Source organism: Colletotrichum lupini, chromosome 4, assembly GCF_023278565.1.
Source record: "Colletotrichum lupini chromosome 4, complete sequence".
NCBI lineage: Eukaryota > Fungi > Ascomycota > Sordariomycetes > Glomerellales > Glomerellaceae > Colletotrichum > Colletotrichum lupini.
The window spans coordinates 6,641,440-6,665,686 of NC_064677.1; the positions used below are offsets into that span (position 1 = coordinate 6,641,440).

General features: G+C 53.1%; 5 protein-coding genes across 5 annotated transcripts; 3 read left to right on the plus strand and 2 right to left on the minus strand.

Moving 5' to 3' along the window:
• Window positions 1-199: 199 nt before the first annotated feature.
• CLUP02_09070 (uncharacterized protein) lies at window positions 200-6,281 on the plus strand (the record flags this gene model as incomplete). Its single annotated transcript, XM_049288051.1, has 13 exons — window positions 200-388; window positions 449-977; window positions 1,125-1,628; window positions 1,710-1,943; window positions 2,017-2,843; window positions 2,919-3,081; window positions 3,141-3,497; window positions 3,571-3,685; window positions 3,740-3,811; window positions 3,896-4,644; window positions 4,707-5,327; window positions 5,829-5,900; window positions 6,259-6,281. The coding sequence occupies 13 exons, from the start codon at window positions 200-202 to the stop codon at window positions 6,279-6,281; spliced, it is 4,455 nt and encodes a 1,484-aa protein (XP_049145195.1).
• A 1,187-nt stretch (window positions 6,282-7,468) lies between these two features.
• CLUP02_09071 (uncharacterized protein) lies at window positions 7,469-8,475 on the minus strand (the record flags this gene model as incomplete). The annotated part of the gene is made up of 3 exons (XM_049288052.1): window positions 7,469-7,596; window positions 7,725-8,255; window positions 8,418-8,475. The coding sequence occupies 3 exons, from the start codon at window positions 8,473-8,475 to the stop codon at window positions 7,469-7,471; spliced, it is 717 nt and encodes a 238-aa protein (XP_049145196.1).
• A 3,669-nt stretch (window positions 8,476-12,144) lies between these two features.
• Window positions 12,145-13,774, plus strand: CLUP02_09072 (GDSL-like Lipase/Acylhydrolase; the record flags this gene model as incomplete). The annotated part of the gene is made up of 5 exons (XM_049288053.1): window positions 12,145-12,350; window positions 12,492-12,934; window positions 13,047-13,225; window positions 13,277-13,605; window positions 13,729-13,774. 5 exons carry the CDS (start codon window positions 12,145-12,147, stop codon window positions 13,772-13,774), a joined length of 1,203 nt encoding a protein of 400 aa, XP_049145197.1.
• Window positions 13,775-20,142: 6,368 nt separating this feature from the next.
• Window positions 20,143-20,424, minus strand: CLUP02_09073 (uncharacterized protein; the record flags this gene model as incomplete). Its single annotated transcript, XM_049288054.1, has 1 exon — window positions 20,143-20,424. The coding sequence occupies one exon, from the start codon at window positions 20,422-20,424 to the stop codon at window positions 20,143-20,145; it is 282 nt and encodes a 93-aa protein (XP_049145198.1).
• Window positions 20,425-21,472: 1,048 nt separating this feature from the next.
• CLUP02_09074 (uncharacterized protein) lies at window positions 21,473-23,633 on the plus strand (the record flags this gene model as incomplete). The annotated part of the gene is made up of 13 exons (XM_049288055.1): window positions 21,473-21,524; window positions 21,642-21,762; window positions 21,847-22,038; window positions 22,075-22,169; window positions 22,222-22,327; window positions 22,379-22,459; window positions 22,517-22,705; window positions 22,851-22,974; window positions 23,061-23,076; window positions 23,163-23,318; window positions 23,373-23,450; window positions 23,500-23,554; window positions 23,615-23,633. 13 exons carry the CDS (start codon window positions 21,473-21,475, stop codon window positions 23,631-23,633), a joined length of 1,284 nt encoding a protein of 427 aa, XP_049145199.1.
• Window positions 23,634-24,247: the final 614 nt, after the last annotated feature.

Below are 24,247 nucleotides of genomic sequence, written 5' to 3' on the forward strand. Positions count from 1 at the left end.
GCTGGATAAGCAATCTTGTTGCCTTCGAAATGGACTGTTACACAACTCGCTTCATTTATATAAGAATCATTCAGACCTCTCACGAGCTCGCAATGGGATAGCTTGCTAGGCTCGCCGTTGTTCCACCTTGAATGGTGGCCGACAACTCAGTATCGCTCGAAAGGAATCGAATTGTCTTGACGGTCATTACCATCTCGCAATGAGCAGAGGCGACGATTACTTCGGCCCGCAGGTGCGCGGCTACTTTGACTTTACCGTCTTATTCGAGCAGAGCATACTCTCCATCCTACCGTCCGCTCTCTTCATCCTCCTCGTCCCAGTCCGAATCTCCTCAATTTTACGCAATGGAATCCGCGTCCGCTCAGGGAAACTTCTATGGCTGAAGCTGGTACTGATCATTCACCCTTGTTGGCCCAACTCTGAAGCAAGAATACTAACGGGATCCCAGTCAGCCGTAACCGCATTTCTCTGCCTTCAAATAGCCCTCATCACACTATGGTCTCTCCCAACCGCCCCAAAAACAAAAACCTCAGTAGCAGAAAGCGCAATCGCCCTCATCGAGGCCATCGCAATAGGAGTCCTGTCCTACACAGAACACAAACGCTCTGTCAGGCCGTCCCTGCTTCTCGGCGGGTACCTCGTCCTGACCATCATCCTCGACACCGCGCACGCCAGAACGCTGTGGATCCGGGACGGTCTCACGCCGATCGCAGGCGTTTTCACGGCCTCACTCGCTGTCAAGGCCGTCATGCTCGCGTTGGAGGAGACGCCGAAGCGCGCGTACCTGCCGGACAGCGAGAAGAATGTCGCGGTGGAGTGCACCACCGGCGTCGTGAGCAGGAGTCTATTCTGGTGGTTGAACGGCTTGTTCTTCCAGGGTTTCAGACTTCTCATTGGGTTGGAGGATCTGGGGCCGATTGATCCCAAGTTTGACTCGACGGTTTTGCTTGGTAGACTTGACCGGGTGTGGTCCAGGGGTAAGTCTGACACCTGTCTCTCTGCATTCCAAGGAAGGGGAAAAGGAAAGAAACTCAAGCTGATCACAGAGCACCTAGCGGCGAAAAATAGCAAATGGAGCCTCATCAGAAGCGTATTTTGGGCATACAGAACCACCTTTCTCGCAGCGGTCCTTCCCCGATTACTCTTTGCGGGCTTCATCTTTTCTCAGCCCTTCCTCGTCAACCAGATTGTAAACTTTGTCGGGAGCCCTCGGACGGAAGACTCACGGAACGTTGCCGGGGGTCTCGTCGGCGCAACGGCGTTGATATACTGTGGAATTGCTGCAAGTTCTCCCCGCGCCCGTAAAATACTGCCATCTCGGTACCCAGCTAATAAGACGCTTTACCAGGTCTCAAGATGCTGGTACCAGCACATGACTTTCCAGCTTGTGACGCTCTTCCGCGGCGGTCTCATCTCCCTCATCTTCAAGAAGACGCTCAGCCTCGATGCTTCCATGATCAAGGACTTGGCGCCCGTGACGCTCATGAGCGTTGACATTGAGGCTATTGCTGCGTCCATGACCTTTATTCACGACGTCTGGGCGGCGGCCATTGAACTCCCGGTCGGGGTGTATCTGCTTTACCGACAGGTCGGCCCTCCTTGTTTTCTCCTCCTTATTCCAGGCTTGGGTAAGTAGTCGTATCTTGTCTTTCTTGCACCTTGTTCTGTTTCTTCCAAAGATGCCATAGACATACTAATACACATGTTAGTCTGCACTGCTATCACAAGCAAACTCTCCACCCTCATGGCTCCGGCACGTGTGGCATGGAACCAAGGCGTGCAGAAGCGTGTCTCCATCACCTCGTCCATGCTCACGCAGATCAAGGGCATCAAGATGATGGGTCTGACGGACCACTTCTCCGATATCATCCAGAAGCTGCGCGTCTCGGAGCTGAAGCTCTCCACCAAGTTCAGAATCCTCGTCACCGTTCTGAGTATCATCGGTAGATCCTCCCCCTCCCACTGACATCGCTTTCTTACCAAGAGAAAACACTGACACAAAGCGTCCCTTCCCAGGCGGAGTTGCACAGCAATTCACTCCAATCGTTATCATCGCCGCCGCCGTCTTCTGGACAAGAGCGGAGCAAGGGCTCACCATCGCCGAGGCGTTTACAGCTCTTTCCATCATCGTCCTGGTATCGCAGCCCCTCATGAAGCTCATCTCGTCCATTATGCAGCTCATGGGTGCCATTGGCTGCTTCACGCGCATTCAAGACTTCCTCCTCTTGGATGAGATTGTCGACCAGCGGCAGATCATCACGGGCTCTTCCAAGGTTTCTCAGGACTCTGACCGCGCGCTGCCTAGTAGTATGCGCGGCGGCTCCGATTTGCAGCCTCTAACTCCGCAAGCTATCCAGCTGGCCAATGATAATGAAATTGAGCTTGTGTCCTTGAGGAGGACGGATCGATCCTCCGTCGCCTCGGGCGATACCAACAAGCCCGTGGTCATTATGGAAGATGCGACGCTAGTTCTGAAAGACGGCATCGAGATGATGAAGAATGTGTCTCTCACCCTTCGACAAGCTACCATATCAATGCTCGTCGGACGTGTAGGTTGCGGAAAGTCATCGCTGCTGAAAGCCATACTAGGAGAAACCGGCATCTCGACCGGCAGCATCACGCTTCACACCTTGTCTGTCGCCTTTTGCGACCAGTCCGCCTGGCTGCGCAACGTTTCCATCAAGGACAACGTCATCGGCCAGGCACCTTTCGACCAAGCCTGGTTCTCTGCCGTTGTGCACGCCTGCACGCTAGACGAAGACATTGCGCTGTTCTCCAAGGCCGAGGATACCATTGTCGGCACTGGTGGCGTAGCTCTGAGCGGCGGTCAGAAGCAGAGAGTGGTGAGTTTTGACTACTTACCGACATGAGCGGTATCATTGTGTTCGCACCGATTAACTCACGCGAAAATGTAACAGGCTTTGGCTCGCGCCGTCTACTCTTGCAGGAAACTCCTTCTTCTAGACGACGTCTTCAGCGGCCTTGATAATTCAACGTCCAAAGCTGTCTTCCGGCGTCTTCTAGGCCCGGGTGGGCTCCTACGTCAAGCGGGCATGACGGTGTTGCTCGCAACGAACCATGGTAAGTCTGTTTTACCACGTAACAGCCCAGCGCCCAAGGTGTGACTGACAAGCCCACAGTCAACTTCCTCCGCTCGGCCGACAATATCACCATGATTCAAGATGGTACCATTCTCCATAACCAAGTCTCTTTCGACTCTCTTCCGCGCTCCGCATGGGGTCATCTCGTTGAGGAAGAGACCAAAGGCAAAGACCCCGCAGAGGACGATGAATCAACCGAGGATCCGGTCAAAGGCTCGAAGCCTACTAGAGCAGATCGACCCGTCGCCGTCGCTCCCAGAGGCACAGAGGCCGAGCTGACGAGGCAGACGGGTGACACCGAGTGCTACCGGATGTACCTCAACTCAATCGGATGGCCCATCTTGATTGTGTTTCTCATCCTGAATATCCTGTTTGTTGCTTTCACCAAGATGCCTCGTGAGTGTCCCTGCTTTTTTTTTCAAACTTTGTTCTATACGAAAGGAGCTGCATTGCTAACCCGGGTTGGTAGAAATTTGGTTGCGAATTTGGACTGAACACGGCACGAACGACCGGCCGGCTATGCATTTTGGTATCTATGTCATGTTTGGTCTCCTCTGCATCCTTCTCAACGGCGCATCACTAGGGTGAGCCTCCCGACTACATCTCATACAACAATTTCATCTTACTGACTATTCAAGTTTCTGGATGCTCCTCGCCATCCCCCGATCCACGAACCACCTCCATCAAACTCTTCTCCAAGCAGCTCTTGCGTAAGACCATCCCCATCCCACCCCTGAACCCCTGACCGGCCTCATTCGCATCATTTGTCTCGTCAATGACTAACCCACCTCAAGCGCACCACTCTACTTCTTCACAACAACAGACAGCGGCGTAACCCTCAACCGCTTCAGCCAAGACATTGCCCTCATAGACCACCGCCTCCCCGTTTCCGCCTGGACCGCAATGTACAGCTTTCTCACCGTCCTCGCCGAGACCGCCATCATCGCCACGGGAAGCTCCTACATCGCCGCGCTCATCCCCCCGTCCTTCCTCGCGCTCTATCTCTTGCAAAAGTATTACCTCCGCACCTCCCGCCAGCTCCGCCACATCGACCTCGAAGCAAAATCCCCGCTCTTCACCCACTTCTCCGAGGTCCTGGTCGGGTTGCCCACCATCCGCGCCTTCGCCTGGTCCCCCGCCATGCTCCGCGAGAACCACGCGCTGCTCGACGCCTCGCAGCGGCCGTATTACCTCTTCTTCTGCGTCCAGCGGTGGCTCAACGTCGTTCTGGACCTGTTTATCGCGGGCATGGCCGTCGTTCTCGTGGCGTTTGCGCTGTACTTTACAAACGCCACGACGATGGGCGCCATCGGCCTCGCCATGGTGAATATCATCAACTTTAATCAGACGCTGAGCGACTTCATCGAGATGTGGACCATGTTGGAGACGAGCCTTGGTGCGATTGCGAGGTTGAAGTATTTTGTGCGGTATACCCCGCGCGAGGACCGTGATGTCGAGACGGATGAGATGCCGCCGGCGTGGCCGGGGGGCGGAAAGATTGAGATTGAGAACGTGACGGCTGCTTATAGGCAAGTGTTGCATCGTGAGGCCTATACGGAAGCTTAAAGCGAGCTAACATCCGATCCAGCGACGAAACTGAACCAGTCATCAGGAATGTATCCCTGACAATACAACCGGGTCAGAGGGTTGGTATATGCGGTCGCTCCGGCTCCGGCAAATCCTCCCTCCTCCTCACACTCCTCCGCCTGCTGGATCTCAAGTCTGAAGAAGGAGGAGGAGACCTCAAAATCGCCTCCCATTCCCTCCTAACCCTCCCCCGCTCCACCATCCGCACATCCCTCACCACACTCCCACAAGATCCCGTCCTCCTACCAGGCTCCGTCCGCGAGAACCTCGATCCCGGAGGCCACACCCCCGACGCGGATCTGATTTCCGCCCTGCGCAAGATGAAGGTCTGGGAACCCATCGAAGCGCGGGGTGGTCTCGACGCAGAAATGTCCGCGACGGGGCTGAGCGCGGGACAGAAGCAGCTATTCTGCCTCGCGAGGGCGTTGTTGAGGATGCAGACGCGGGGGGGAGGTATTGTGTTGCTTGACGAGGCGACGAGCAACGTTGATCATGCTACTGATGAGGAGGTTAGAAAGGTGCTGGGGGAGGAGTTTGAGGAGGCGGGCGTTACTGTTGTTGAGGTCGCGCATCGGTTGGAGGCTATTGTTGGGTATGATGTCGTCGTTGTGATGCATGAGGGCCGGGTGGTAGAGGTTGGTAAGCCAAAGGAGTTGTTGGGTCGGGCATCGCGGTTTAGGAATCTTTGGGATAGTCGGGGGGCTTGAGAGTGGTGGAAGTATTTATTTCATCAGGTATCTACTCTCATGGGCGAACCTTGGTATAGAAGCGTGGGAGTTCCAGAATGGTCTCAAACAATGTAAAGATGTCGAGATCTGCACTGACAGATCTAAGCCCCTTCTAGTGTTCTTCAAAGGCATGTGAGTTATTAACCTTGTCAACTAGCACAAATCTTGAAATTGAAAAAAAAAGCAACAACCCTTCAAAGTTGGCACCTCCTCGAGAGCTAAGTACGGAATTGTTGCAAGGTGCTCAAGCAGGGGGGAAGATGTCCAATCTTGTGAGACTCGACATATGCGTTCCCTTCACCCCCTTTCAACTTACAGATTACGACGGTGAAATATGACACAAACTCGAGTTGTTGACTGACAGTAAAATAATCTGCATATGAGGATACAAGGGACTCTATAACATGCACAGAAAGCGCCATACCCGACCCGGGCCCAGAAATCGTCAACAGCTGGCTCAACTCAGACGACCGCTGCTACCCTGGTAAGAAACAATAACACATCTCACCAGAAGGAAAGAAGATCGGCAGCACAGAACGCTCGTCCCTTCATAATCAACTGCTTTTCCAATGTGGTCAGAGCAATGGGAGCAATGGGAAAAGGTATTGGGCAGGTCCATCGGCTTTTCGTTTTCGTTACTTCTGTGGGAGGACTTGCATACTAACCTGCATCGCGGTATGAGCACAACCACGCTTAGGCGTAAAGCTCGGCCATGGATCTCCTCAACATGGAATCTCATATCAATACTTTGACAATTGACTTTCAGATGATTGGTTAGAGGGGGAGGCCATTCTCGTGATGACGATTTCTAATCAAGCCAATCTTCATGTCTCGGATGATAGGAATCGTCGGCGGCCTAGCGTAGAGAGCGCCGAGGAGAATTTTCAACAGAAAACAACTTATTATCAAATACAAACCCACGTGTGCATGGTTGAGTTCAGCGTTTTCCGTCTGAATATGGATCAGGTAGAGTTCCTTTCTCCCAGTCTACCACAGGCAGAGGGCACCGAGGGCGCGGTACCTGATGCTAAACAGCAACACCACGAAAGGTAGAAAAAGTAAAAGAAAATAGCGCACCAACATTGCGTGCTAATTCCCTCTCGCTGTCCTATTTCCTTTCTACTGGCCCTCACCTGACGTTGTACCTATGCCACGGAGACGGAGATGTCGCCGACAAAAGGGGACAATCAACAAGAGGCAGAGGGGGGGGCACCGGGGTACTCCAGTCTCCTGTTACAACGAATGACCTCACGAGCAACATTCAAGGTCGGATCGGCTCCAGCGGGGAAAGAGACAAGAGCAATGGCAGGTGCCAAGGCATCAATGGGTCGTAAGAACGGGCGAATAATGCGCCTCGTTGCCCAACATGTGTGCCCAAAGTAGTTCGCAGTTGCGATCGAGAGTTGCCTCATTTCAAAAGGGGGGCTTTTGAAACCAGAGAGTGTGTGTGCCTGGCCCCTGGCTAAGCGCCCAGCCTGTGCCGTCGAAGGTGCCCTTTAGGCCAAAAGTGTATTATGAACTCATAGCGAAAATTTGCTATACTTTTTTGATACAGTTGAAATTTGGTAAATGACGATATTTGTCCAGTAGGTGGGTGGATATCTGTCGCGCTCAGGACAGGAATTCATAGACTAAGTAAAGAGACGTAACTCATAACCTCGAGAAATAACTCGAATATGCCAACAAGATCCATGTACCTGGATCATGTACAATGCCGCGAGGCTTAGCTTTGGTTTTCCGTACACAGTAGAAGAGATGGGTATTTTGAGCTCGAGAAGATTGCGCAACGCCTCCCGATAGCAGCCAAACAGGCATTCGTGAAGCACCGAGATAGCCCCCGCTGTTTTAATAAGAGAGAAATCGAAGAAATCAAACGCCTTGAAATAAGACCACCGAGCCGTGAGGCTTTTCCATCTTGTTCAGCCGCGAGGCTCTCCGTCTTGGGACCGCCATTGGCCGTTAGTTCGCACGACCGGATAATATAGAGCTGCTCTTCGTCATGGCTCGTAAATTCAATCCCGCGGTGCTGTATGTTCCCGCCGGGGTAAAACGTTATCGAGCCAATCTCTGAGCCTTATGAGATCCTGTGGCGGTCGTGTGACCGATATGTTCTACTCCACCACAATTTTGAGATGCGCTCCTGTTGCCATCCTTCAACATTTTGTTCATATACGCTTGATCTGGTATTTTTTTCAGCCAAGCATTGAAGCTCCCGAGGCGCAATTTCCTTCGTTGCGCGTACGCGGAATGATTTAGTGTCGGTGTCGACGAGAACTCTCGTGTCCGTGCCGGTGGCTATGCGAGTGACCATGCCTGTGAGAGTGGTGGCCTTCTCTGTGCCGGGAGGATGAGCCGCTCCGTTCCAGTTCACGCTCCATCTCTTCGACTCGTGATCTGTACCCTCGTACAATCTCTTTGATATGCCTTATTCGATCAAAGTCGAGTTCCAACTCGTCAAGTTGCCGGAGAAGCTCGTGATACCGCTGGATCTCGGCGTCAGCACCCTCGATCAGGTTGCCAGCTCGGTCAAATTGGGCCATGGTAAACATTTGGCTTTGTTCGCTAAGGTAAATGATCTGTTGTTCGATCTGGTTCATGACCCGGTCAAAGTACCGTCCGAGAGCTGCCAATGAGGTGCTGTCCAGCAGCAGCAGTCCTTGGCTTGACGCGCGACTTGCTGCTCGCGACGAATTCGAGCCGCCTCCGCCTGTCCCCTGGCCCAATGCCGCTTGTCCTTGACGCAGTAGCTGTATCTCTTCATAGCTCAACCCTAATTGCGTGTCCGGCACTGCATTGGCTTGGGTGGTCGACATGGCTCGGTGCAGCGCACCGTGCGCAGCTGGGTGAGAGCAAGACTTGCGGTTGTGATTGAGATCGTTGCGCGTTGGGATTGTCTATGTTCGATGATGGATGATAGCCGTGCGGCACTACAGCGGCGGCGACGAGATTCGGGGTATTGTCCCCGTCGGAGGTGGGGTTCGAGGGAGAGGAGGGGTTTGACGACAGTCGGGGGCGAAGGCGAGAGGTGCAGCTGCGGATGCGAGCGCGACGAATAGCATGGGCTGTGGCTCGGAGCCGGCAAGTAATGTAGCCTTTGTTTGGGCGATGGTAACGCGCGCAAAGTCATGATATCGTAGAGCCAACGGAGATCATTGCTGGTAGATCGGGCTGCGAGCGCGGTGCGCGGGCGAATTGAGTTCAGACTGGCCCAAAGACTATTATGATAACTGTGGCTTCGATGATGTCGAATGGGTAGACTGTATCGTCGTAATGTTCGAAAGCATGGGATCGAATCGGATCGAAGGAGTGTCGTCGAAGTGTTCGAATGGGCGGGGGGGAAGGCTGAGGGAGAGGCGTACAGAAGGAAAGGGGAGGTGAAGGAGAAAGAGAGAGAAGCAGTGTTCGAAGTTGGGGATTTTTTTTGGTGATACACAACCGGTGAGTCCGCGCCCTCCACCGCCGTGATGCCTTGCGAGTCGCTGCTACCCGCACAGGTCTTGGTTCAGGTCACCAAGGCTCAGACCTAGACCAGGTCTCGGCCGCTTTGACTTGTTGGGGAGAAAACAGCGCAAAGGCGCCGTCGCAAAGGACAGGCGAACGGGATGGTCCCTGGTGACGGAACACAGCTCCTGGTACAGACAGATTTGATGTATCCAGACGGTGGGAGGTTGTTTCTTTTTCCCTGCGCAATGGGGGAAAGCTCGGTATCAGCTGACGGTCGATCCCTGAGGCGCTATAGCAGCTAGCAGCAGCGACAATGTAGGAATACTGCCCTGGAGGTAGCGAAAAGCAATCTTGGCGGGAGGTGGCTGCAAGGCTAAGAATACTCGGTAGGCAATCAATGGATGATCCTGGCAAAGCAGTGACGGGAATTGAGCCGGCAAGGAGTCTGTAAGTATAACCGAAGATTGTTGGTTGCCAGCCTTATTGTCAGTCTCTCGTTCCGTTCCAAAGTCCCAGCCGCGAATCGTGAGGTAAGGTAAGGTAGCGCACGCGGCAGACAGGAGCGGAGAGTAAGTGGTGTGTGGATGGACAGGAACCGTGTGGCATCCCTCGGTCGATATCGTTGATTCAAGACAAGCGCCGTGATTCCGCCGTGGTGGTATTGCAAGATTATTGGCCTTCCTATTTGGACGGAGGCCTGCTGGGCTCGTGATGATGGATTCCGAGAGGGTGTGATGGGGGTTGAAATCGCTATCTACTACCTCGGAGAAGGCCAAGACACCCGCGGCTCGATGAACGTTATTGCTAGGGATGGTTCGAAAGATGGTCGGTAATTGAGGGGTCGAGAGACAGGTGATGGTGTTGGCGATGCGACGAGCGGACGAAGGGAGGGGAAACGATGGCGGGTGGCACCAGACTCATGAGCGAGCGAGCGGGAGCAAGACAAAGGCTACCAACTATCGAGGCGAGGTAGACGAGTATGCTGGAGGGTGGCGGATGGGCTTGCTATTTGAGGGTCTCATCAAATGTAGCAAGTTGTTGAAGTTGTTGTTGTTGGATGGTCCCTTACACCGGTAGATGCAGGTGCACGGGGTGGCGAGGTACCTCGACCTCGCGCAAAGTACCGTGAAGAAGGAAGTACCTGTCTCCTGTGGCTCGGTGTGACGATGATGCGCCGGACATCCAGGTAGGTTGTTTCCCAAAGTTTTGACCTTCACAAACGGCAGGTACCTCACGGCGCATTCTTCCTTCCGCGTCTGTTCACCACCTCAAGTTCCACCGCTGCCGCGTGATTGACGTCCTCCCTCGCTCGTACAACCTCTACCATTTTCTTGATTCCATGACACTTCCTTGTTTCTAGATCCCTCCTCATCGCCATAATTGCTTCGCTCCGGGTGCCGTTTTCTGCTGTCCCCGAAATTGAGTTGCCCATCTCACCGCGTTTTCCTTCGCTTTGCCCACGAAACAAACCCCCCGGCCGGCGCAACTAGGCTCTGTCAACAAAGAAACATGGGCCTCATCGGAGCATCCGAATGACTGCAACTCGGCGGTCTGTCGTTTCGAAACCTTGGAACATCGGCCAAGCTACCTATCCATCGGCAGCTCTTGCTTTCCCGTGGGGATACCTGAGCGGTCAGTGCCTACCCTGGAGTCCGTCACACTGGGTTCGCTGCCGCAGGGATGATAGCTTCGAGCGATCCCCCGCCGGCATCCCGGGGAATGCGGCTTGGTACGAAGTACGGAAGTACGCTCAGACGATATCCTGACTGACCCTCGCCCTGACTACCTATGTACGGATACAAGTTTGGCATTGGGGCCGGACGGACAGGTGACATTCCATTCCATCCGCATCCTACCTTGTTCAACCAACCTTCAAAGTTCGATAGGAGAGCCCATGGCTTTTTTCCGTGCTTCCAACTCCTCGGCAGACCAAATAAAACTCATGCTACCTCTACCATGTTACTAGTACCACTATCGTTCGTGCTGGTGTCGGCGTGGTCTTTCTTTTTGCCAAAGACACATGTCATGCTCGACCGGGTCAATTGCTACAAGGAAATACGTCACATCCCCATCGGCACAGCCTGAACGAACCGATGCACCAATACGATCGTGTGCCGAAGACGAGGAACAACTGCTGCAGCTGCCGCGCTGTGGGATGCTGCAGAGATGTATGCACATGGTCGCGCCACGAGATTCAACGCAGCAGCGATATGCACATCACATCACGCCTTGCATGACACTTGCCTCGGGTATGGAACCCCCTTTCCTAGCACTTGACAGATCTAAGCCCAAATCTCAGTTCCCATCAACCAGGCTTATTCGAGTATCTCCTCAACACTGAATGCATTGCTCTCAGGTGTCTGACAATAGTGTTGATGCAGGATATTGGTTTTCAAACACCGCTTCAAAGCTATCTTTTGACGTTGTTGAGACTGTAGAACCAAGCCAGAGCCGGAGTCAACTTAGTCTTGGCCATCGACGTGACGCAAATTGGGCATTTTCCAATACACAAGTCAACGTTCAACGGTCTGGCGGAATACGCCACTCGGCCTAGAACAAATACCCACGGAATGTGTCACATCCTAGTCCCGGTATTCCGATACCCACAACTGTCCCGACCTGACGGGCCGGAAAAGACTGTATCTTTCTCCGGATGCCGGGCCACAGCGGGCACCCCACACCGATGAATCCACATTTCATCACACCTCACTTTCACCAATCGGGCCCACGGAGCTCTTCCCTCCGTGGAATACACCTCGAGATACTCAACGTATTTTCCCGTCGCTATCGCATATTCGGACTAACGGGCAGAATATCGAAGGCTTCTTGCCTCTAGACAAATTCGAATCCGAGAAGATGTCACGGGTCAAAGAGTCAGCAGTCTCGCGCCTGTACACGCTGGGCTTTGTTCAGGCTCAGGAGAGCAGTGTCTTACGAGATACGCGAGGCGCAGGCAGGGAGTTGAGGACTTCATTATACAATTGTCGGCATCTGGAATATCGGAGCGGTACACGACCCGAATAGCCTGCACGTTTTCTCCAAGCCAAAAGTGACTCTGGCTAGGGGAGCATTGTGTTTTCCGCTCGTTTCGGTCCATCTCATGCCGCTCCGGATTCTTAGTTCGTATTGTCATGAGGGGTCGGCATGGCTATCCTCAATCACGTCCGCAGGTCACAAATTGACATAAGAAGCTAGTATCTCTGTGCCCATGATGTTGCCAGACTTCTTGTTAGATCGTCTACACCGGACGTCTTTGTCAGGCGAGTGGCTGCTGATACACCATAATGATGATGATGCACTCACTCTCAACGGTACTGGCTTGTGTCTCTGCTGTCACCGCAACTATCTTAGAAAATGGCCGCCCAAGACTAACGAGCTTCACCGATACGAAGGTGGATCCGACTCTTGGCGACTTCAAGACGTACGATGCCGATGCCGATGAGATATCATACAAAGGTCGATGGGATTCTAAGCAGATATCGTGGTGGGCGTAAGTGTACCCTGGCCCCGTGGAAAAGGTTCATAAACTCAGGCTGTGTAGAGCCCCGGGCATCAAATTCGGCTTCACCGGCCAGACAGTTGCAGTCACGTTCGGTAATCAGACTATCAGCAGCACTCTTGTCGCCTACAGAATCGCGGGCCTAGACTGGATGCACACAAATGTCACGGCGGGCGGCACTCACCAGTTCGGGAGCCCCAAAACTCCAGGCATCGACCTAGCTGGTCCTGTCAGTCCAGTCACTTTTGAGATGAGAGTGACAAACTGGGCTTATGGAGTCCAAATCGACAAGGTCCATGTGGATTCTGGAGAACAGCTTGTCAAGATTCCCGACTATCCTCGTCGGGTCGAATTCATCGGTGATAGCCTGTCAGCAGGCATGTATAATACGTACGAGGCGCTCGCGGGATTTGCCTACGGTGTCGGCGCGGGTCTGGGAGACACTGAGTATTCCATCACGGCCTACCCGGGCATTTGCGTTGCTGACCAGGACTGTTGGGGCAATCCTCGAGGGCAATCTCACCAATGGTTCTACACATCGGACACGGGTGGACGGGCGGCCAACATATGGGGAGGTATGTGGATTCAGTCTCAAGCAGAGAATCAGGCGAAAGCAGCCTCTTCAAACCAATCACAGATCACTGCAGGATATTCTGGAAAATATTTTGTTAACTTCGGCCTGTGCAGATGAGCCAGAACCTTGGGACTTCTCCAAAAGCCCTCCTGCCGACCTAGCTGTCATCAACCTTGGCACAAACGATGCGAATGCTGCAAACAACGTCACCAAAGCCACCTACGTTGAGCATTACAAGAGACTCATTCAGGGTATCCACGGAAAGTGGCCCGAAGCTCAGGTCATAGTCATGGTACGTCCAACCTTCAAGTCAGTATCTAATTCCCACTAAATGCAACCATAGCAAATGTGGCAAGGCTTTTTCCAAGATGGCAATACGTACGGTCAAAATATCGATCTTCGGGACGAAGTATACAGCGTTTACGAGTACTTCAACTCGGAAGAGTATCTAACCAACCCCACAACTTGGGATGCTGTCACAAACACCACCGAGCAGACGGGTAAGCCGGTGTCACCTTTCGTGCATTTCTTCAACACCACAGGCATCCTCCAGCACAACGACATCGCGCCACAGTGGCATCCGACGGATGTCGGCCAGATCAAGGTCGCGAGCCACCTGATACAGTACATCACGCTGAAGCTCGGCTGGCCCCTGTATGCTACCGGACCCGAGTGAGTCTTCCATGCTTCGATCTCTCCTCTACGGATTGCACCTTCTCACGATATGCTTGCATTGCCTTCGGATCATGACGAGGAGGCAAAGTGAAATCCTGTATGCTGACCCCCCTTCGACAGGGTATACCATGAGACCCTGTACTGGAACGATCAGTCTAGCTATTAAGACGCCCCTGTGAACTGGAGGTTATACAAACGGGGACTCCAAAGATACAAAGCCATGGCACAGGCAGCCTCGGGCCATACGGCACGCCTGTCAAGAAACGCCATCTGTTGTTATAGTCTATAGTACACCTTGATATACCAGCAACTTTCCGAGTTGAAACGCCGCCACCGCAGCCAGACGAGTCGAAACGCGATGACCCGCACGTCAAAGTGATGACAGTAATTGACATCAAAAGAAGACTGAAAGCCAAGCTTTGAGCCTCAACAGATCTTTCATGCCAACAGGGGCCCTTGCCCCCGGCGACATCTTACTATATCGTCACAGAGGATGCTATTCTTGCGTCCGGACGAGCCAGCCTCCGGCCTCTGTCCCCCGCATCGGAAGAGCCCACTCGGGGGGTTGACAGGTGTCTGGCGCGGATACTGTTTGAGATGCCTCATGGGCCAGGGGCCAGCCTCACAAGGCTACCCTGAAGGTTAGGAGCATATCATGCATCTTGGCCACCACAAACCGCATGGGAAGGCGAAAAAGATGCATCGTCTGACGCCTCAAGCGTGCTTGGCTCATCCCACTTCCCTTGAAGGATCGAGGCGATGCGCATGAGGCCCGGCTGTCAGATCGTGGATAAGCTGAACAACTTGAGACCGTGGAGGACTAAGCGATGCCCAGCAACTCGCCTTTGAAGATGGGATGCCACGCGTTCAACCTGCTTGACAAGCGGTGGCGGTAAGCTTGTGTCAAGTCTGACTTAGGATACAGACGAAACTTGACGGGCTGATGGCAGGTAGTTGACAAGCGAACGATGGGTCACAGGAAAGCAATGCATAATACGGCAGCAACTTCGAAGCCACATTTGACGACTCGCTTGCAATTTGACTATGACCCAGCTGCTCATCGCTCGCACTTTGCGAGAAGCCAGCCGCCCCTCCCAAGGACACACGATCCTGTGAAGTGGGTAGACTTTGTTTCTCACCGCCTAAACTCCCTTGACGGCTGTCCCGGCTCGCAGCATGTATGATTTGCCGGACGCATGTCGATGTGAAAGGTCCTATGGTCATCCGGTTTAGGGTTCGGGGGATTTACGCACTCTATCGACGATCTTTCAACCAGGAGATTCTCGAAACACGTTGCCAAACTGCAAATCCCCGGTACTCAGGGTCTTCTTGCTCTCCCGCTTTCCCAATACCCTGGCTGGTTATCTCTCCCTTTACCTCACGGAAGCTTCGTTTCCGTGAAGCTCCCTGCATCATGATTGATGAACCCAAGCGCCTGTGCGGAGCTGTCGTCCCTTGTGAGGAGTCGTCCTGGAGCCTCGATGGACACCCTCCACTTCCCTAACCACCCCCTGGTGGAGGATATTCTCATTTTTGGTACCGCAGTATCCGTACCACACTGGGAGAACGGAACGCTCACAAAAGACGGTCTGGCAAGACCCATGCCCATTCGGAGTCAGCCATGAGCGTAATGGGATACCCCAGCTTTGCGCCAAAAGCCCGGGGACTCTCCAAGTTGGGACGAAAGAAGAGAGTCGGAGACAGACAAGGGGAGGGGAAAAGGGCCAAGCCAGACCATGAGACCAGACGGCGGCCATGCGTGCGTCACACTCGAGTCGTGAGACTTCTCAAAAGGGACGAGCCTGGCGCACCGACGCCCGGCCGTGAATGCGAGAATAGGAAAGTCATGACCGATTGGAGGCCCAACGACGAAGCGGTACGGATACGTTACGGCATCTTCCGCCGACCTTGCGGTTCATGTCGTCTCTTCGTCGGCCGTGGTCTGCCCGACTTGCTGTCGTTCGTCCCGGCAAGGGGGGGGGGGGGGGGGGGGCGGTGGCACCCGTGGGAGCCTCCGTCATCTTATTGAACCCGTCCTCTTCTTGCTTGCTCTGGCTGTTATCGTTTTTCCCTATTGAATCTACCAGTGCCAAGTGGTGCTGTCTTTCCCTTTTTCTGCCCTCCTCACCCCCACAGACACACACCCGGCAATGTGTTAGCGTCCGGCGATCCACGAGCTAGGAGGGGGAAGACAAGCAGCCCACGCCCCAAAGTTTCGTCGATCGGTTTCGCTCCCTGGGGTGTGTGTGATGTGATGTGATGTGCGCTCTCTAGGTATTGATTGCACTCGAGTCAATATTGAACAATGGAATTGTCCTGTCTCGGGGCTATATTCTCTTTCTGGTTGAGCGAACGCCGGGAAAGAAGAAAGGAAAGCAGGCAGAGATACGGAGGAGGGAGAAACGAAACGTGAAAAAAGAGTTTACGGGTGGGTTGGGTTGGTTGACAAAGCTGTTAGTAAACCACCGACATGAGAGACACTCGGGCGACGTTGGAAGCTGAAGCGAACACTGGACGACACACGGCACATCTCCACGGGTGCTCCCAGCGCTGCTGCTTGGTGATGATGATTTTACAAGGTGACTTTTGGTCGTGATGGTGGTCATGAAGCTCACAGAGTTCGCACCGGCGTCCGCGATCCCGCTTGTCAAGATTCAGAGTGAAGGCGACGTTGCCGCAAAACCCAGCCCAGCCCAGCTTCTTCTACGCACACCACACACGCCCCCCTAGCCTACCCTATCTTACACTACCCTTCCCCTCTCAGTTCTCCCCCCAACCTCCCCAAGCCACCTGAAACGGGAGGGTTGTCACAGACGTGGACGAGGGTGTCTTTCTCGTCCCTGGGGGGAAGCAATACGTATCTGTAGAGTTCCATCGCATCTGGGCTTTTTTCTACGACCACGGTTTGGATTGGATACCAAGGCCAACTTTGAGACGTTCTTTGCAATTGGCTCTAGTCTGGTCTGGTTATCCGTACATGATAGAGCCTTGTCTGCCTCGTGGTCATTGTAGCCGCAATAGCCGTCTCTTAATGCTATCCTTCGTCAAACCTACATGTATTATCCGTACCTGCCACGTTTTTCTCGAGATCTAGCTCCACGACTTTGACGTATCTTCCTCATTCTGTAACTTGAAAGTCAGAATGCGGAGCAGACGGAGTTACAGTGTGGGGTTTTCTAAGAAACCATGCGGGATGGCTAGACTATGGCCCCCGTGCCCAATTTCGGACTTCTCAAGTAACGATACTGGTAGCATTTGGGATGCGTACGTAAGGACGTTGGGCTGTCTGCGACGTTGACGATCACTAGCTCTTTGGAGTCTCGGATTCGGTATGCAGAGTCGGGCCGTGGTGGCTCTGCCGCCTTCTCTATCATTTTTTCTATTCCTACTACTAGTGACTTTCGTGAGGGAATTTCTCCAGGGACTACCAAAGACACCGTGAATCCTTCGGCAGTTGGCTAGCCTGACAGTCAAATCGGCAGCGGGCAGCAATCCGCTGCCGTCTGTCTGTAAATCTGCGAAGAGATGGGGAGGGGAAGGGCCGAGAGGGGGAAGGGAAAAGGGTCCAGGCTGTCGGCAGCTGTTCGAAATAGGTGGTTGATCATGTTGATCAAGATGATCTTTGGGATCGCCCGGGGAGTTCTCCGTAGGGAGAGCAGCACAGAAGGGAAAGGGGAGATGAGGAGCCCGACAAAGCAAACCACGATGGGTTATTCGGGATGATTGCGGATAGTTGGGATGTCTTGGTTGATCTTGTCTTTGGCCCCATTGCAGGGATAGAGATTGGATGCTCGTTCGTCCTCATCCTCCCTTTCCAGGCTCTTTCAGACGTTCTCTGTCCGTAAAGACGGTCCCATCGTTTCGCGGACGGTTGCTTCTGCGATTGTCACTTCTTACTAGCGCAGTGGCGTCGCAGCGGAAAACGTTAGGTGTCATTCCCAGGAAATGCTGCCGTCCGAGCGGCGAGCAGACGAGATGGACGTCGCAGACAGCATCTAGCAATGAGGAAAATTGGAGGAACCCACAAGTCCAAGTTTGCGTCTTCTTTTCCTCTTCGCTTGGCGAGGCTCAAACACTGACGTCTCTAGTGTTGCGCTTTTGAATAGTGTAGAAATAAGCGAGGTAACCTAAAGCGCAACTACAACAACAGCCCAGCCTGTCCTTCATCTGACTGTTTCAGCAATGTGGCTTGCTGCCGGGAAGATGGTGGACGCTGAGGAAGGGGGGAGGGAGTGTCATCGCAGCATTGAGTTGGAATTTGCAATGGCAGACTGGCTCGTCCGTCTGAACCGGTCGTCATTCCTCTTACCGCTGGGCTCAAACTGACAGGCAGCGGCCTGCCAGCGGCCCAGGACTCTCTTTCTTCAGATTTTTGGCTCAGGTCTGGGCAGCAAGGCTGTACTTCGGCGTGTTGTGTGTTAGAGTGTAAGGTTGCTCATCGATCAGATGGAAGGCTTTGAAACACAACGTGTGGCCATCATCTTTCCCCCTCTGACCTTTGCACACCGCACACCAGGGGAGTGGGAAAGAGATGAAGAAAGACGTGCGGTGTAGAATGTGGTGTGAGCGCCGCTGAAGACAAAGTTCAACGGGCCAATAGGTTGTCGACTAAGACGAAGGCGCTCACGTCTCGGTTGAGCGGTTGAGCCATCTCCAAAAGAAGGGATCCCCCGTCTAGCAAATTGCGTGAGCATCCAGCGTATACTCTACACTACCTTCACACACTCTGCGAACACCATGGTACGACTCTACCTTACGCAAGCAGCGCAGTGCTCGTGGGATGGGCGTGGGACATGGACAGAGTTTCTTGCCGTCCGTCGCCGGTACCATTCGGAGGGGACGCGCTAACCTGGTAGTCGACGGACTCCCCGTCGTGACGGGTTCGTTCTGGGAAACTTGGAGGACGAGCCAACCAAATTTCCCACCGCCGCGACACTGGGAACGGCGATGGGCTGGTTTAGCGGCGTAGCGTGCGATTTCCCAGGCATGAGTAGCATCGAACGCACGTTTACAGAAAGATAGGCCCCGGGGGTGAGTATGATGTGGGAAGGGTTGAAGGGTCGAAAGACTGGACTGGGGAGGGGCGGAGGGAACGCACGAGACTCCAATAAAGAAGAAGAGATCCCCGCCAAGAAAGGATATGAATCGTCTGAGGTCTGCAAAGCAAGGAATGCCGGTCCCTGGTCGTGCAAGTCTGCGTGCGAGTGCCGACCAAGGCTCTCCCAGCCCCAGCCCGGTCAAGAAGCATGCCGGATCCTGAGTCGTCGGCTCTGCAGGAACAGGCTCAGCTGGAGCCCGTGATCGGCACGCATCCCCCTGCTCGGAAGCCCTGCAAGGGTTCTGCTTGTTTGACTTCGACTTTTTGATATTGAGACGGAGCTGGGACCGGCTAGACGGGGTGGGCATGGTGAGTGGCCGAACCCCCCCCCCCCCCTTATCCCCATCCCAAGTTCTAGCTAGTCAACTGCCCAGTAGTTGTAATCCTCGCTTTCTCGGGCGGTCAGTCAGCGAGAACCTGCGCTCTTCCCTTCGCCGGTTGAGACGGTGGCAGTGGGAAAGCCTAGAGAGCATGTCAAATGCAACACGAGATGCAACAGCTGGCGAACGCCTCTCTATATCGTCGATTACTACGTTATCCCACATCACGCGCGACACGATCAAAATCCAGTATTGAAGATACGCTGGACGGGGCGATGACCTGTACCGGATCGCCGGTCCCCAGAGCGAGATTTGCCAATAACCCGACATTCATGCCCAAAGGGATCTGTCGCCTCTCACTGTGAGAGCCAGTGCTCAAGGCTCATGACGCCATGGGGCAGATCAGGCCATCGAGAGCTCTTGGCACTATCCGTCCTAGACTTTTCTCGTCTCTAGTGTCTCTTGTCTGTTTAGGCTCGTCCTTCCAGCCAGAAGCTTGAGGTCCTCGTTCGGCGCCGAACAGCCAAGAAGAGGAGGAACCAACGGCTAGCAAGTTGCGACGACCAAGAGAGAGCAACAGGAGCACGGATTCACTAGGGCCATCGCAGGCTTCCCGACGAACGTCAGCAAGGACAGGCCACCGCTGCCACTCTTCCCGGCGCGCCGGGCAGGGTAGGGGGCTCGGGAAGGTGGAGGGAGGGGCCCCAAACTATCGTTAGCCAAGATCGCTCCACCAAAGGAGTGAAAGGTGTGCCCCCCCTCGTCCTTGGGTTTGACTTTCTGGCGTGCAGCGCTAGAAGGATTTTGGTCTGCGTCTAGCGTGAGGACAGAGTCATTAGTAACTAGCCGTGCTAACCTACCGGGCTCCGTACTCTTATAATGCCTTATTGGAGACTAACCTTTCGACTCCAAGATTGCAGTGAAAGCGCAGGGAGGGGCAGAAAGGCAAGCACTGCCCTGTGGCTGACGACAGTGAGATGAACACTGAAAGCAATCACTCCACGAGTCCATGCTCTACGGAATATCCGTAGCGCGCGTATGTAGATTACTTCGTACATTACTCCGTACTGAGCTTCTTCATGGAGAGAACGGTTGCCGGCTCGCTCTACCCACAGTCTACGGAGTCCAGAGAGAGATAGTCATTGTCGTCGGCCCCTCCTCCCTGCGTCGGGCGAGTTCCTTTTGGCTCTGCATGCAAACCGGGCTCCCACGCCGTTTTCCTGTGGATTTTGTGCCTGGCGCTGCAGGCATCGTCCCTCTTCCGCGCTGCGAGATGGAATGGCGATCACCGTTTGCGGGTCGAACACATCGTCTTCGCAACTGGGGAAGGGCTTGTCGAGGAAGACCGGTGTGGAAAGGGGGCATGAAAAATAACAATAACAACAACAGTATCGTCATCAAAGTAAGGGTCCATTCCCATGCGATGACCAAAACACCAGACAGCTCGCAGGGCACAGGTCGTAAACAACTAGAGTACATTTGGAGAAGGGTGCTACTCCGTACATCCGTGCCAGCGGCGCTTGAAAGCCTCATCTCGGAGCGCCAGTCGATCCACTCCGCGTCCGCCCGACTCCCGAGATTGGGCTTCCCATAACAAGCCGGCTTCCTCGGGGTGTTTTTTGACAAGCTTGTCAAGCCATGTCTTAGACTCGTAAGTCAACAACCCCGCCCGAGGGGGGAAAGAGTCCCCATTTTCTCCAACAGGATGCCAGCGAAGGAAAAGCTTGGTATTACATACGCACGTATTGACATGAGTACGATGAATTAAGGGTCCGGAGATCCATCCATCCATCAAAACAATGAGTGCCCATGATGGGCAGAAGATTGACTCGATGGGTAAAATATAGAATAATATAACATAATTGCAATTAAGAGCGCCTTGATCCTTCGCAAATCATATCACTAGAGTTCTACAGACCCTGGCTGATCAAAGGGGCCGCTCCAAATGAATAAAAGAGGGTAAAAACATTAACATTCATTATATTACGGAGTCACGAAGAAACAAAAAAGAAAAGGGGGGTGGAGAAACGACAGATCGATATTGACAAACAAAACACCTGGCCGAAAAGCTTCTTGTCAATATTGCAGCATGGCACTTGAGAGACTTTGACGTTGCAGGCCGAGTCAGGACGACACGAGAAGCTTAATGTGCCGCCGACATAACAGAGCACCTCTCAATCCTTTCTGCCCTGCCCGGCAAGAAAGAGACGAATGGCAGCAGAAAAAGTAGTTCGCGCCACCAGGCCAATAAAGCTGAGTCCCCCCAGCCGTTGATGCTACGCCATCGTCTCCCCTTTTTGGCGCCGTTGCACCGTTGGAGCCGCGATGGGAAAGTCGGCCACGTCGTAACAGGTCGTAAATGGACATTTTCCGACCGTGGCCCCGAGAATTTGTCCCCAAACTGCGTACTGTGATCTTCCCATCCCCGTCTCCCCGTGTGCCCTCGATGCTACCGTCGCAGTGTCCAAGAAAGCAAAGCCCCCTCCTGACCAGTTATAGTGGCCGACTTTTCTTGAACCCCCCCGGTTTAGAGTTGTAGGTCTTGTTTCTTCCCCCTGCCGTCTCCCACTCTCTATCGCAGCGCTGATCGGCGTTGGCTGCAGCAATCCTGACAGCCATCCCTTTCCCCGACCCCTACCTTGCTTGCCCTTCCCTTCCCTTCCTCTTTACCCGGGGTTGGCCCGGCGCTGTCATACCAGACTTTGCTCTTCTTTGGTTCACGCGGGTTCGGATAGTGTAGTGTATGTTACTCTGTCACTCTGTGTCCTTCGTATGTGTGTGTGTGCGTGTGTGGCCATCGGCGCTTCTGTGGTGCAAAAGAGTTTCGATCCTCCAACTCCCCGAGGCCCCCCTCCCCGCCCACATCAGAGACCCCATAGACTCAGCCAGCGACGCTAGTCAGATCAACGAGAATCGGCCTCGATTTGTCTCGTCACTAACACCCTGTGCCTTTTTGGATAACGAAGCTGAACTGCTGAAGCCAAGAACCCACGTACTCCGTAAGGCCAGCGGGTCGGCCATTCCTTAACTCGGACTTTGAGGTCTCAGTTGCTCCGGTTCGATGGCGCTAAACATTTGGGAAAAACAAATTCCCGAGCAGGGCCGCGTATGTTTTGTGAGGTTTAGTGATAGTCCACCAACAGGTGGAGGCTCCTTAATTCGACAAAGCTACAGAGCTACATCTCATGACTTGAGACATTGTAATCTTAAAACCCTCACTGTCATCGTCCTTCAACGAGATCTCCGAATCAGTCACCCGAAAAGAAATCATAGTGGCTCGGGAGGTAATAGGATGTACTTTGTATGTGTGTCTGCCGTGTGGTACATGTATGCACGCACATACCAACACCAGATATTCTTCAATGCCGTGCCGTGTGAAGCGAACACACAGACCGCAGCGTAGAAACAATGAAGTCAAGAAAAAGCCCACTCCGTGACGTGCACGAGACACTGTCGAGCCTATTATACATGGCTGACATAGCAGTGCAAGAGCCAACTCTCACCCCCAGCCAGGTGTCACATCACACACTTTCTCAATCTCACACTTCAGCCGCATTGCGGTTGCGGGAAGGGATGGGATCAGGAACGGAAAGGCAAAAAAAAAGAAAGGATGGGATGTCAGCCAAGTCAGTCAGTCAGCCAGTCAGAGTCAGGGCCAACGCTCGGGCTGGGGTCTCCGGTTCGTTTCATCGGTCTGAACAATAAAAAGGATGTCGGGCAAGTCTCGTGTCAAGTAGCGATGAGGCGAAGGAGCGAAAGGCAAAATAGACTCTATAGGGACAAGCAGACAACTTGGAGTTACCTTGCTGAACGTGGAAGGAAAGAGACGTAAGAGAGACAATGGTTGGCCGCATGACTTTCAGCACCCACGGCTATTTTGCCGTGGACAAAATCAATCTGGCCTCTTTGGACTCTGAAGAGAGATTCTGGGTTCCATCGGTCAACCATGTAGACGAGCAACGGCGAAAAGACCGGCCGAAACAAAATATGCAAAGGCAACACTGACCTCACTTCTCTTACACCTTACACAACAGAGTGAGAGAGAAACTGGTAGAGAGAGGCACATACCACCCTAACAAGAAAAATCAGGCGGTGAATTTTTTTAAGCGTAAATCTTCTGACTGTCTCATCCCAAGAGCACCACCAACTCTCTGACACCTTTCTGCAGCGTCGATCATCAGCCTCTTTTTTTTTTTTTTTTTTTTCTCCGGGCTGGTCTTCCTTGGTGTCAATCATTGCCGTCTTCCGCCCTACCGCATCCTCTTTCGCCGCACTTCTCTCCGAGTCCCAACGTTCCCGCTCTGGAACTTGGGCTGTTCTTTTCCTTTTTCAATGAATGGGGACAGAGGAGTCACCTGGATTGCTAGATCCATGGAGGAAATGGGAAGCCTTCCCCCCTCCCCTCCTCTTCCACTCCCACCCTGGTGGAGTTTAACGGGTGTGCCTGTGTCATCAGCAGCTGCCATCTCACAGTGTTGCGATCGGCGGCTTTTCCGTCCGGTCCCAAGCCTCGAAGTCAACGTACCTTGTGAGGAATGGCTCATAGCAAACTATACTTTCATGTTTACGAGTGCCTGTGTCGGAGAAGCTATTCCGAATACGTGTGAGTCCGTGAGGAAACACAATAGCGGTAGTCAAAAGATTAGTGATATGTTAGGGGCGAGGATATCCTGCCAGCAGCTCCCGCTATTCTGCCACCAAGTGTGGCTGCGGCCGCCACACGACCGCCGGTCTCGGGTATATATATAAGCTAGGCTCTGCGTAATTAGTATTCAAATAGATTAGACTAATTAGAGGCCGTTAATTAACTTATAGTCGATTAAATTATTTTAGTAAAAAGTACGGTAATCGACGAATTAGCCTAATTCGACGTAATTAATAAAGTAGCCTAGTTAACTACTTAATTAACTACTTAATTAACTATTAATTACTCTATATAGCCTATAGCCCGTAATTTAGCGACTTTTTTTACTTTAGCCTCGTGCTCTGCTTTAGCCTCGTACTTATTAATAAGTCTATTTATCTCGCTTTTTATCGTAGGATTAATATCGTAAGCGTAATCCTCGTTAGCTAGATCTTATAATACGTTTAACTACGTAAGATTACTAATTAATTAAGATCGTAACTTTATAAGCGTTAGTAGCCGAGGAGCCTTTATAAGATTAATTATATTACTATCGATTACGTTAATTACCTCGTTAATAGTAGCCCGCTAGTACCT